The sequence below is a fragment of the Cydia fagiglandana genome, chromosome Z (genome assembly GCF_963556715.1).
Source record: "Cydia fagiglandana chromosome Z, ilCydFagi1.1, whole genome shotgun sequence".
Taxonomy (NCBI): Eukaryota; Metazoa; Arthropoda; class Insecta; order Lepidoptera; family Tortricidae; genus Cydia; species Cydia fagiglandana.
Window position 1 is genome coordinate 17,205,820 of NC_085959.1, and position 12,542 is coordinate 17,218,361.

Genomic DNA, 12,542 nt, shown 5'->3' on the forward strand with positions numbered 1-12,542 from the left:
AAATCTCAATAGAGCCCAAGGAACATTTCTTCTGTCCATGGGGCGGGGCCTCGGCACTTAAATCGATATCTGCCAGATATCGCTTCGCACTTGTTTCATTTACCGCAATAGACTGGGATGCAATAATAAGTCATGAACAACACCCACGTTTCGATTTTATAAAATACCTATTAGCTTCGGTCCGCGACTTTGTTTGCGTGTCTTTATACAATTTCCATAGTAAATTATCGAGAACTGAAGTAGGTACTCGTATAACCTATTATACTAAAAGTATATATTTATTTATAAAGCTAAATAGAGTGTTTCGTCGCATTTGCCAAAATAAATTCTCTATACTTATTTACTACTTACCAGTGGCGGTGCGTCAATCATATCCATAGGCAAGCCGGGGCTAATTTGGCTTACATATTTCCTCTACAACTGCTCAATCGTCCAAAACCAGGCAAGCCGGTGGGAATCGGCTTTTATAGACGCGCCGCCTCTGCTACTTACCTACTTAGTTCGGTGCAGTTAGCAGCAGAAGATGCTAAGCGGGCGAGGTGCTAAAAATGATCTTGACGCGACGTTATTGTTAAGAGAATAAGAGCGTGTCAAGGTCATTTTGAACACCTCGCCCGCTTAGCAACTTCTGCTGCTGACGGCACCAAACTACTTGTTATTTTATTCTCTTGTTGAAATAAAACAAAACTATAAATTAAAGGTAGGTATATAATTTTAATAATTATTAATCAGTGAATTATTAATATTATTTACATATCAACTGACCGTGTTTACATTCACTAATATAATTATAATAAATTAATATTGCACTGTCTACATGTATGTTTCACCACAGAATATAATTATTACATTTGGTTACGTGTAAAAGAGTTATTTGGACCGGGATATGAAACGTGATTCTGATTACCTTTTGTTTTGTTTTCGAGCTCACGATATTTCGACGCAGTTACATGCATCTTGTTCACGGGTAATCGGGGTAAAAAGGAGCTAGAAAAAATACAAAGTCTGCAGTGATTTTAATAACTTATTAAAATCACTGCAGACTTTTCGCGGTATGACTCTAATCACGGTTCATATCCCGGTCGATAAGTCTAGTGAAACTAACCGTGAATCATTCAAAACTTTACATGTAAAAGGTTTAGGTACATCTAACGATGGGCTAATGTTGATCGTTGATCCTGATCATAATCACAGTATAAATGCCACGAGGGATCGTATATAATATAAGGAATGTAAATACAAGGTTCAACTTAAGTCAAATTCGTTGACTGTACCTGCCCAGTAGCCGTACCGCGAGTTGACACTTTACGTTTATGTTGTGCCGTGCAGCTTCCCCGTTAATAATGATGATAGTCAATTTGGCCCGTATTTCAAATATTAATTATTTAGGTATCTACATCTTAATTCTAAAATTATATCTACTCTATAAAATACTACAAATGTACAAAAATGCGTGTATTTATAATAGTGATAAACAATAATGCTTAATAGGTTGCCTTTGGTAACGTGCATAGTAGACAAAAAACTAACAGTATCTCTACATACATAAATACACTACATTATGCTTTTATAAACAACGCACGCGAGTAGGTAAGCAGAGCTAACTATATTAAGTATTCGGGTTAAATTTAAGAGTAATTTATGCTTTGTAGATTGCACTTTTGACTAGAAGCTAGAAGTGACTTAATCTAAAGGCGTGATTCTCATTATTCTTTTGTGTAGGGGGAACGATTGTGGTTTTAGGGCGCCTCTAAACAGTGTAATTGATTAGAAGCTTCACTTATTATTTTGCTTATTTTGTAGGCGCTTGCCATTTGGCTTATTATTGCCCTTTAATTGCTCCATTCAGAATATTTTGATGGTCAAGAACTTGCATGCGCTTATCGTTATTTTGCGGTATTTGATCGATCGACTGAATTCTTTGTACCTACTCTGAATCGAATATTGCATGCAAGTTCTTGGACCGTCTAAATTGGGGTTTACAGATTCTTAGGGTTCCACACCCGATCACACTTTGAGAATAGTACGGCTGCACTACACAACAACTTAGGTAGAGCCATTTTTGTATTTTTGACAATAAAAGAATGTTCTCTTAGATATAATTGGGAAGCTTTAGTTATGTGAATAGGGCAGGTTGTCCGAGCCCAGAGCCAGCGACGTCAGTACGCTGCGGCGCTGCGGATTGACGCCCAGGTTCTCCCAGTTGATCCACGACAGACGGGCCGTCAGGTCTGAACACAAACATATAGGTATATTATGTACCCATGATATATCATTTGATATTTACGGGTCGCTTTCCGGTGAAGGAAATATCGTGAGGAAACCGGACAAATCCCAATATGTATTCGTAAGGTTAGCAGTACGTAGCTTTCGTAAAAACTAGTGTCTACGCATTAGTTGGCAAGTGCCAAAAATAGAGACAACCCCGAGGAAGATGATATCATTAGGTATACACGGTGTAACATGAGGAAACCGAATAATTTTAACCACGCATTTCTGAGGTCAAAAGAAGGAAAAAATGTAATATGGGTATAGAACAATTTTGGCAAAAAAAATTTTTTTTTGTTTTTTTTTTTCTATTTTTTTAATGTACAATTTGTACATAAACAATAAATGTTAATGGTAAACTTGTTACTTAAAATTGATTTTTAAGTTTTTTTTTCGTATAACCATCTTTTTGCAAGGTGTTACTTGTCACTTTTTGACATCTATCAATAAGGATATTTAGAATACGTCCCATAGCAGCAACATTACCACCAAAAAGGCCTGTTACATTATGTAACAACAAAAACTTGTTTATTTTTAGAGTCTGTGCGGAAAGAGAAGAGTTGTGGAATGTATTGGGCCCCATACATTCCACGACTCTTCTCTTTCCGCACAGACTCTAAATTAATATTATCTCTGAAACTAGGCGTTTTAAAAAAAAAGTTTATAGGACATTTTTGTCTCTAAATATGATCAGGAATATATACGCTGTTAAAATTATTCGGTTTACTCATGTTACACCGTGGATTTTATTACATTTATATTATCTGCAAAACTTATTATCCTAGCCTAGTTAAACAATTTAGTCACATAGGTACTCGTATTAAATACCCATTAGAAGCAAATTGAAATAAAAAAGTCCCTGAAAATATAAAACTTACCACTTGTATTCCAATGTGCTCTGTCTGCTTTGATTTCTCCTCTCAAGCATTTCTCAACGTATGTCAACGGGTCATAATCAGCGTCCAAGACCTAAAATTAAAACATTATAATTATATTCACAATACCTACAACATATGCGAATAAGTTTAAAGTTTTTAGACGATAACATTGATGTCTTTTATGCTTTTTAGGGTTCCGTATCCAAAGGGTAAAAACGGGGCCCATTACTAAAACTCCACTGTCCGTCTGTCTGTCACGGGGCTCTATTGAATGAACTGTGATAGACAATTGAAATTTTCACAGATGATGTATTTCTGATTGCCGCTGTAACAACAAATACTAAAAACAGAATAAAATAATAGTTTAAGTGGGGCTCCCATACAACAAATCAAGTTTATTTGCCGTTTTTTGTGTAATGGTACGGCACCCTTCGTGCGAGAGTCCGACTCGCAATTGGCCGGTTTTTTTTCTGGTGCAGAGCCTTCTCCACCTTGTAGGGTAATTAAAGAGTTAGAGATACTGCGTGATTGGCACCTTGTCTAGGGGACAAAATTTAGAAGGTCCTTTTACGTGTATTTTTAAGTTTATTATCACATTATTTTTATTTATAGTATTGTCATTTAATTTAGTTTGTAATATATTTAAGTATCATTAAGTTTTTCTTAAGAAACGCTGGTGGTGTAGCGGTAAGCCGTAAGAGCGTCGTGCGACTGCCAATCCGGAGGTCGCGGGTTCAAACCCCGGTTACCAATGAGTTTTTCGGAAGTTACCTATGTACAAAATATCATTGCATTTTTGATATTTAAGTTGCTTTTCGGTGAAGGAAAACATCGTGAGGAAACCGACTAATCCCAATAAGGCCTAGTTTCCCCTCTGGGTTGGAATGGAAGTTCAGATGGCAGTCGCTGTCGTAAAAACTAGTGCCTACATCAAATCATGGGATTAGTTGTCAAGCGGACAGCTCCCAGGAGCCGTCGCAAATGCCGGGATAATGCGAGGAAGGAATTTTTATTATTACAAGCTTTTATTTAGTTTCACCTGACCGTTGTCTGTCTGTCTGTGTGTAATCAAATCTTGCAAGTTAAATTTGATCCACTTCCCGGTTTCCGATTGAGCTGAAATTTTGCATGCGTGTATAAATCGAATGACAATGCAATATTATGGTACCATCGAGCTGATCTGATGATGGAGACGGGAGGTGGCCATAGGAACTCTGTGATGAAACAACGCAACCTAATTTTATTGTGTTAGGGTTTTTTAGAATTGTCTCAATGAGTATTAGGGGTCATCCATTAATTACGTCACACGAATTTCTAGGTTTTTTGACCCCCCCCCCCCCTCTTGTCACATTTGGCAAACCCCTCCCCCCTAGTGTGACGTCACATTTTTTCTACGAAATCGCCAAATCGAATTAAGTAAGTACCTAAGTATTATTAATATTTTATCAAAAAATTTTTGACGATCTAAATATTAGTAATTTTATAACCCAAAACTGCTTAGGAAAGAAAATTAAAAGAAGAAAAACGATTATCGTTTTAAAAACTTGTTATTTAAATGTACAGCGAGTAAAATAATTTAAAAAAGAATTCGGTTACTGATGAAGTTAAAGTGACGTCACAAAGTTTGTGTCTCCCCCCTCCCCCATGTCACAATATGTCACATTTTCTTGACCCCCTCCCTCCCCCTAAACGTGTGACGTGTGACGTAATTAATGGATGACCCCTTAGTTGTCTGTCGTAAGAAAAGTACAGTCAGCAATAAAAACTTGTACCAAAAATGAAATTACCAAAAACTTATTTTCATAACTGTAAAGATAGATGTTTGTAAGACTGACCTCCCTGAGTAGAGCGATGTAGGCGATGGCGAGGCGCAGCGTGTCTATTTTGCTGAGCCGCTTCTCGTAAGGGAACGTCGGCACGTGCACTCGCAGCTCGTCGAACGCCGAGTTTATACTGCTAAAGACACAACGTCACACGCACATTTTAGCAACATTCACATTTCAGACATAAGTGCCTTAGGTACTACTGAGGCCGGGAAATTGGGATTTTACTCGTATTAAGAAATGGATGACAGACCGACGGGGTTAAATGCTCCGTCAGCTTAACTCCGAATTCAAAAGTCCGTTGATCACTGACACAGACCAACCCCGGCGGTGTTCTGTGATCACTGATCTACACCTATCTATGTAACACGTTGATCACTGGCTTTTTTTTAAGCCTACCTACCAGCTATGTACATAACGTGTAAATAGGTGATTTAATTCCGGATACCTATTAAAATGGACTAGGTGAGTAGACGTTTTTAATCCACAGGTTTTTTGACCGAGCCATGATCGCGCACGACTTGTTATAAGCACATTATTTTCAATTACTTACTTAAGACTTTTTGAAAATAAAAGTTTGAATTATTGTATCGGACATTTTTTAAAGTTGTGAAAAAATGCGACCGCATCAGATAACTATAAAACGTGTACAAAACCTTCCGTGCAATAGATAAATAATTAACGAGATAGATACCTAATTCTCGTTTAGTTAAAGTAAGCTAAATCGTCTATTACTGGCCGCTTTCCAATAACTGGACACTTTATCCTAAAAATGAATTTCTGAACTAATGTTATTACTGTTATTAGGTTTCCCTAATACTTGAATTGTGTGAATAAATAAACATACCTAATTCTTATTTAAGCCATTTTAGTATAGACATTTACTCTACCAGGGTGCTTAGCCAACGTGCCTATCGTTAACGCTCCGTAGCGTAGCGTGGTCATCTCCATCTCTCACTCTTCCTTATTAGTGCAACAATGACGGTTGCATTTCGTTCGCGTGGCATGTTGGCTACGCACCCTGGTACCTATAAATTATAAAGCATGAAACAAAATGTGCAAATAAAAGGGTACCCATTGGGGCCGGACCTCAGCATCCGTCGGCGCTCGCGGACGTTGGCGGCGGCGCGCTGCACGCGGTACGGGGAGCCTCCGCACTGGTACTCGGGCTCGGTCGACGCCTCCAGGAGGACTTCTGCCAGAAAACACTATTATTTACCTGGTGTAATGTCTGTATATTATGGCGTATGTACTTAATGTAACTATACTTAATGTTAATTTCTGATTTAGAAATTGACTGGAACAAATTGAAGTTACGCTTTCGGGTCGGCCACGAAGGAAAAGGAAACGGAAGGTCTGATCGCTGTGTCTCGCTCCAACATATGGTTGCCGCCACCGCCATCGCCAGTCCCGCAATGTCGTGGCCTAGTCGTTTGTGCCTTCCAAAATGCGCTCCAGTTTAGTCTTTTGTAAATGCTGTAGCTTTATTCAAGCTTTATTCAAACCCTTTAACTTCTTTTGTTAAAAAAAAACTGAAAATACACACACATAAAGCAGCTAATATTGAAGAAAAAGGCGTTCATAATCTCATTAGGGTTTTCTTTCTAGATTTAATCACGGAGCGGGTAAGAGGACTCACCAGAGTGCAGCTGCCGGGTGTGCTGGTGCACGTAGGCGGCCAGCGGGAGCTGCAGGCGGCTCCGCGCCGCTGCGTACACGCACGACGGCAGCTCGGCGTTCAGCGGCGCCTCGTCGTCGGACCCGTCCGCGTAAGAGAACTTCATGCCTGTGTACTCCACCCGCCGACTGTCGCTGAACAAAGTTTCACAGAGCCTGCAAGAGGACTCACCAGAGTGCAGCTGCCGGGTGTGCTGGTGCACGTAGGCGGCCAGCGGGAGCTGCAGGCGGCTCCGCGCCGCTGCGTACACGCACGACGGCAGCTCGGCGTTCAGCGGCGCCTCGTCGTCGGACCCGTCCGCGTATGAGAACTTCATGCCTGTGTACTCCACCCGCCGACTGTCGCTGAACAAAGTTTCGCGTAAGTAAGGGTTGCACTAAACTGTTTGTCATCGTTAAAAGGTTCGCTAAATTTTATGGAAAATTTCATAGTAAACCGCCGCGACGAGAAGGTTAAGGATAGGAAACTGTCTCGTTGCGACTTACTTTACCTAACACAGGTAGGGTAGTCTTTGGGTTGTTTCGCCATTTAATTTTTTAACTTACTAATAAATAAATAAAAATTAAATACGATTGCTGCATTTATTTATAGAATTTAGGTTGCTCGCAAAAAATTTGAAGTACTTCCTATTTTGAAATCACAATAATCCAGCTTCTAAAGAAATAGGTAGGTAATATAACTAATATATATACAATAAATACAGCTTATGTCAAAGGTTAATAAATACAGCTTACATCCCATTACAAGAAATATGCTAAAAAAATAATGTTCAATATGCACGTTAATAATCATTTCGGCTGAAATTCGTAATGCCGATTGCTCAACTAAGCACGCTGACACGAAAATGAAACGATAATGCGACTACCAAAAATGCCCTAAGCCCCTAAATGAACATGAACATTTTAAAAATTCCTTTGTTAGGGTACTATAGATACTGTAGGGTACTATAGATTCTGTAGGGTACTGTATAATTTTGTAATATTATGAAATTATAAGATTACAGAACCTTAATTAACTTATAAAATACGTGCATACGTTTAAACGTGGTGTCGTATCAGCACAAAACAAGAGCGCGGCGCGCTTATTCTTTCTTCCGTGCGTATCAGGAACTCAAAGCAATAACAGAGATTTAATAATGCCTTAATTTCTGCATAAACTTTTTGTAAAATGCTTATTACTGATCTCTAGCATTGTTCCACACATATGTAAAATTGCAAGAAAGAAAAAAATTACATAACTATTTAGTTTACCTTAAGGGCGGCGAAGTCGATGAATCTGCAATCTGTGTCCTGGCTCCTGACATACCTACTTTAACACAAAATGGATAACGGACGAGCACACCAATGTTTCCGCGGCCAGCGTTAAACAGTATGAGCTTTTGCGAATCGACTCAATTAATTTTATAGTAACAGGGGTGACCATCATATTTATCCGACAAACAAGGGGTAGCGAATCTGCTAAACGCATCTGAGGCCTTACTCCCGTGTGCAAAGTTTTATTTTCGGTTGAGATTTGAGGGGCGGCGCGCCGCCACCCCCGAGTGGGTGTCGCTGTCGAGGACAGAATGGGCGGGGTCTATACCCACTGTGAAGCAGAGGGTTGTAGCTGATTTTCCATAAACTGAAAATACCTAGGTCACACATTATCCATTTAGGTTCTATGTTTTGTTTTATTGAATTTATAAGAATGAGGGAAAGATTACTAATAGTTAGATCTTCACTTAGTTTACTAATCGATTCTTCAAGAATTCCAAATTTTCCTTAGTGCTACTTATTGACATCCTTAGTCAAAGCTAACTGGGCATATACTTACGTATGAAATATCTATAAACACAAGCACATATACTACCTGAGGTTGAGCAGCTAGTAACTACAGCGCCCTGAGCCTCTCCGGGACGCCGCTATCAAAACTATGACAGCTTTAGAGACTGGATACTTGGCCATGATTCCTTGTTTCCTAATTAGTCATATAATTCATAGTATCCCTCTTTGAGAAGTGCGTTTTGGACGTAGGTATTTCTTGTATGAAGTATAGGGCAGGACCCATGCCTCTGCGGGTACTTACCAATATTGCTAATTGTCGATATAATAACATTAATAACACATTTAAATATGGGTTGCTTAACATACATACATACTGTTTGATTAATTATTTCAAGTTCATACCGCGTGTGATACATTTTATAAGACGTGTTTTCGGAGAAAAAGTCAAATGCAAATTTTGCAAAATTTGGTTACCTTCTTTTCTATGGGCGAATATACATTAGTGTGGGAGGGGTCCGTCAGATCGATGCCCAGCGTGCCCTCCTATTGGAGGGCGCAAGCGTGCTCCTGACAGTTCCCATAAACCACACTCCGGGAGCCTTCCACTTCAGTGATGCAGATGTTTCTGTTAGGATAATGTACGTGAGCTACGCAACAGATTACTGATCTTAACTGTGTTTACAGCACAAGCCTGTCTCTCCATCTTATTCAATAATCTTATCCACTTTTTTACGAGTTACGAGTATGCTAGCAAGCTAAAGTAAATCCCTCCATTTACTGTCCTTTAACTACCCGGAAATTTTGGATACTGAGCCTGATTTCTGAATGCTTGTAATAGTCCAGGAGCCCAAGAGGAGATTATTGTATTTACTCGAGCGCGTCAGATTCCAAAACCACCAAATCTACAATCTACTTAATACCGTTTTCTTTTTACCTCCTTCAACCCCCCGAAATTTAAAAATATCTGTATACGATTTCCTGCTCGCTAATCTTGCGATTCCAATAGATCTTTACGACACTCAAGTAATTACATAATATGTAATATTATTTAGTATCGCCGCCTCCTCGACTATCCAAAGTTTGCTTAAGATTTTTGAAGCTTCCTTTTACTTGTGATACCTACCTACATATGTATATACAGGGCGTCCCACGGCGATGCCACATGGAAGGAAAGTACCTTAAATATCATAGATAGCATATTTTGCTGAAAGAAGACTTCATTTTATTTTTAAAACTTAGTTAAATTGCATTCATACTTTTTTATTTTTTTTTGAAAAAAAATGTATGGAAAAAAATTATCGCGTCATTGGAGGAAAAGTACCTTAATTATTGTAAATAAACATCTTACTGAAAGAAGACATTATTTCGATTTAAAAAAACAAGTTGAATTGTATTTTAAATAATTTCATGGTTAAACCGGGAATCGAACCCGCTACACGAGAAAAAAAAATACCTTGTAGCTTTGTCATACCGATCGAAAGGCTTCAATGTGAGAATTATTTTTTTGGTACAAGGTATTTTTTTTTCTCGTGTAGCGGGTTCGATTCCCGGTTTAACCATGAAATTATTTAAAATGCAATTCAACTTGTTTTTTTAAATCGAAATAATGTCTTCTTTCAGTAAGATGTTCATTTACAATAATTAAGGTACTTTTCCTCCAAAGACGCGATAATTTTTTTCCATACATTTTTTCAAAAAAAAATAAAAAAGTATGAATGCAACTTTACTAAGTTTTAAAAATAAAATGAAGTCTTCTTTCAGCAAAATATGCTATCTATGATATTTAAGGTACTTTCCCTCCATGTGGCATCGCCGTGGGACGCCCTGTATATGCTTCTTGCAAAGTTTCATTGTGTCGTGTCCACGAGTAGTAAATTTTATTAATTCACAACGTAACGTTGTGAAGTTATGAGCAGCAGATTTGATAATTTGATATTATGTAATTTTAATACGATGCCTTGACGCGTATTTGGTCTTGGATCGTCGTTGTCGAACCTACAGGATCTTGACAGTCGGGCGAGAAAGTGATTATTTCGTTTTAGAGAAAGACATCTCATCATCAGTTAAGAATAAAAAAACAGTTTGCGCTTGCGTGATAGTGGAGATAATATTGTACTTTAATCAAAATAAATAAAAAGTTGACCTCCAATGGCAAAGTTCATTTGTGATACTTAACTTTTTTCATGCGATAAATGGTGGGTCCCATGGGGCCTAAACACGCAGCACCTATTAATTATCAGGCAATTTCGGCGAGAGATGTAATTTGTAGGTAATTTTGGAAGCTGTGCCCGAGTCAGGCTAGTAATTGATTTGTCGCGGGTGCGCGCGAGCCACGCGCCGGCACGCGCGACCACGCCCCGCCCGAATATGTTTGATAGTTTTCGCGTGAGATCTCTTGTCGGCCGAGTTGTGTGATACAAGCCGAGTGCCTTGTTGAACGCATGTGTGCACAACTGTGTTCACGAGTGACGCGACCCTTTTAATTGCTTTGTCGAATGCCAACCACAGGACGCGGGTAGTTCTTTTGATTTTATCAATCCCGGGGCTATATACTCGGACTTGATGCATCTTTAGAGATTAGAAGGCATATTCGTTTTTTAATAAACACGATTTACGTACATACTTCTGAACCGCCACTTCACTGTTTCGTTATTGGGAACAGATAAGGTACCTACAGTTCAAATTTTCTATCCTCACCTCACCTGGTAAATCAAATGGAATTGTTTCTTTTATGCCGCGCGGTTAGCTACAAAATACGTTACTTGTGAAAAGAACAAGCCTGTTTATAAATATTTTTTTCCACCCTAATTACCTATAGGAGAGTGGTAAAATATATTTTTAAATTAAGGTTTTCAAAAGTCACCTCATAAAATTTCAACTATAGGTACAGAAATACCCTAGGCGTTTGTACAGTGGCGGTTTAAAGGTCGATACGTCGGAATGTTTAAGATTGAATATGTTTACTCCAAATAACTTTTACTAGAGGACCGATCTCAAAATCGCCCGCTAGTTGACCCTTGACTTGACCCATACAAAACTTCGAGATCTAGAAACATCAGAATGTATGAAACAACCACAACCACATCAACGACGATCAAATGGCTTTAGAATTTTACCATATAAGCTTTTGCAAAGTTGAGTTTACAATTTAAATAAGCGGCTAACCTCCAACTCTTTAGACAATTATGCACCACATCCCAACTTTGATTGACATCTCTTTTGGATTTAAATATTCCCCAATCAACTTTCACATGGGTCTTAATTTAATTTAAAAAGTCTTAAACCAACATTTCTAACCGCGTTTTAACTTCTACGGTTGGATTTGGTTAATTTATTTATTTGTCTGCATATGGTCTGGTGGGATTATCCTCGGAGAGTGCACGTGGGGCGGCCCGCGGCGGCCGCGTGCCCGCCACGCGCTCGCTCGCTGCCCAAGTGCCCGGAACATGTACCGACTCCTTTGCTAAAACTTTTTCTAACTACAATTAATTAATCCGTGTCGTGAACTACATTCAAACACTGTCATTAAAGTGGCGGTGCGTTTCGCAGAATATTATAAGTAGTTTTACGCATTCGAAATAATAACAAGGCAGTTCGCTGCGCGCTTGTAATTTTGAGGATGTTGAACTTCTCTCTTAAACCTGTTTAATTTTTTCAATTTAAATTCTTCTGAAGAAACAAACTCTTATGGCTGAACTTATAGTGTACGTGTTGTGACCTCAATACCCAGTTTACAAAATTACATGGGCATCACGCCAATATCCGTTGCCTGTTTTTGTAAGTTCGGCTGTGTCATGATATGAATAACAATGAGGTTTTCTCGAACGACTATAATATGGGGTTCATCAAAAAAGGAGTGTACAGGTTTTTAAAGGGTCACAACACGCATGTAACACACCTGGAGTAGCAGGCGTCCATAGGCTACAGTAACCGCTTACCATAAGCATCAGCGGGTGGGCATTGCAAGAATACAATAGTGATAAACATAATGAAATGCGGGCGTAATAGAATACACTTGATAGCTCTCAATTTGCTTTCACTACAGGATAAGGTCATATAACTAGGTCACAAATCAGTGTATGTCCTAAATGCCTGTCTATCGCGACCCGCGTAAAGAATACAACCCCAACCC

General features: G+C 38.9%; 1 protein-coding gene across 1 annotated transcript; it reads right to left on the reverse strand.

Annotated features, from left to right (window-relative positions):
- Nucleotides 1-2,112: 2,112 nt before the first annotated feature.
- On the reverse strand, nt 2,113-8,257 carry LOC134678704 (pancreas transcription factor 1 subunit alpha). The gene is made up of 6 exons (XM_063537360.1): nt 7,898-8,257; nt 6,819-6,991; nt 6,059-6,164; nt 4,982-5,102; nt 3,147-3,237; nt 2,113-2,231 (listed from the first exon to the last, which is right to left on the reverse strand). Exons 1-6 carry the CDS (start codon nt 7,948-7,950, stop codon nt 2,113-2,115), a joined length of 663 nt encoding a protein of 220 aa, XP_063393430.1. The 5' UTR covers nt 7,951-8,257.
- Nucleotides 8,258-12,542: the final 4,285 nt, after the last annotated feature.

Bases quoted from the DNA above. Each gene is read 5' to 3' on its own strand.
- LOC134678704 (XM_063537360.1), bottom strand. From the start codon at position 7,950: ATGTCAGGAGCCAGGACACAGATTGCAGATTCATCGACTTCGCCGCCC. The intron at 6,992-7,897 runs GTAAACTAAATA...AACTTTGTTCAG, and splicing joins TCGACTTCGCCGCCCTTAAG to CGACAGTCGGCGGGTGGAGT. The intron at 6,165-6,818 runs GTGAGTCCTCTT...GTTTTCTGGCAG, and splicing joins CACCCGGCAGCTGCACTCTG to AAGTCCTCCTGGAGGCGTCG.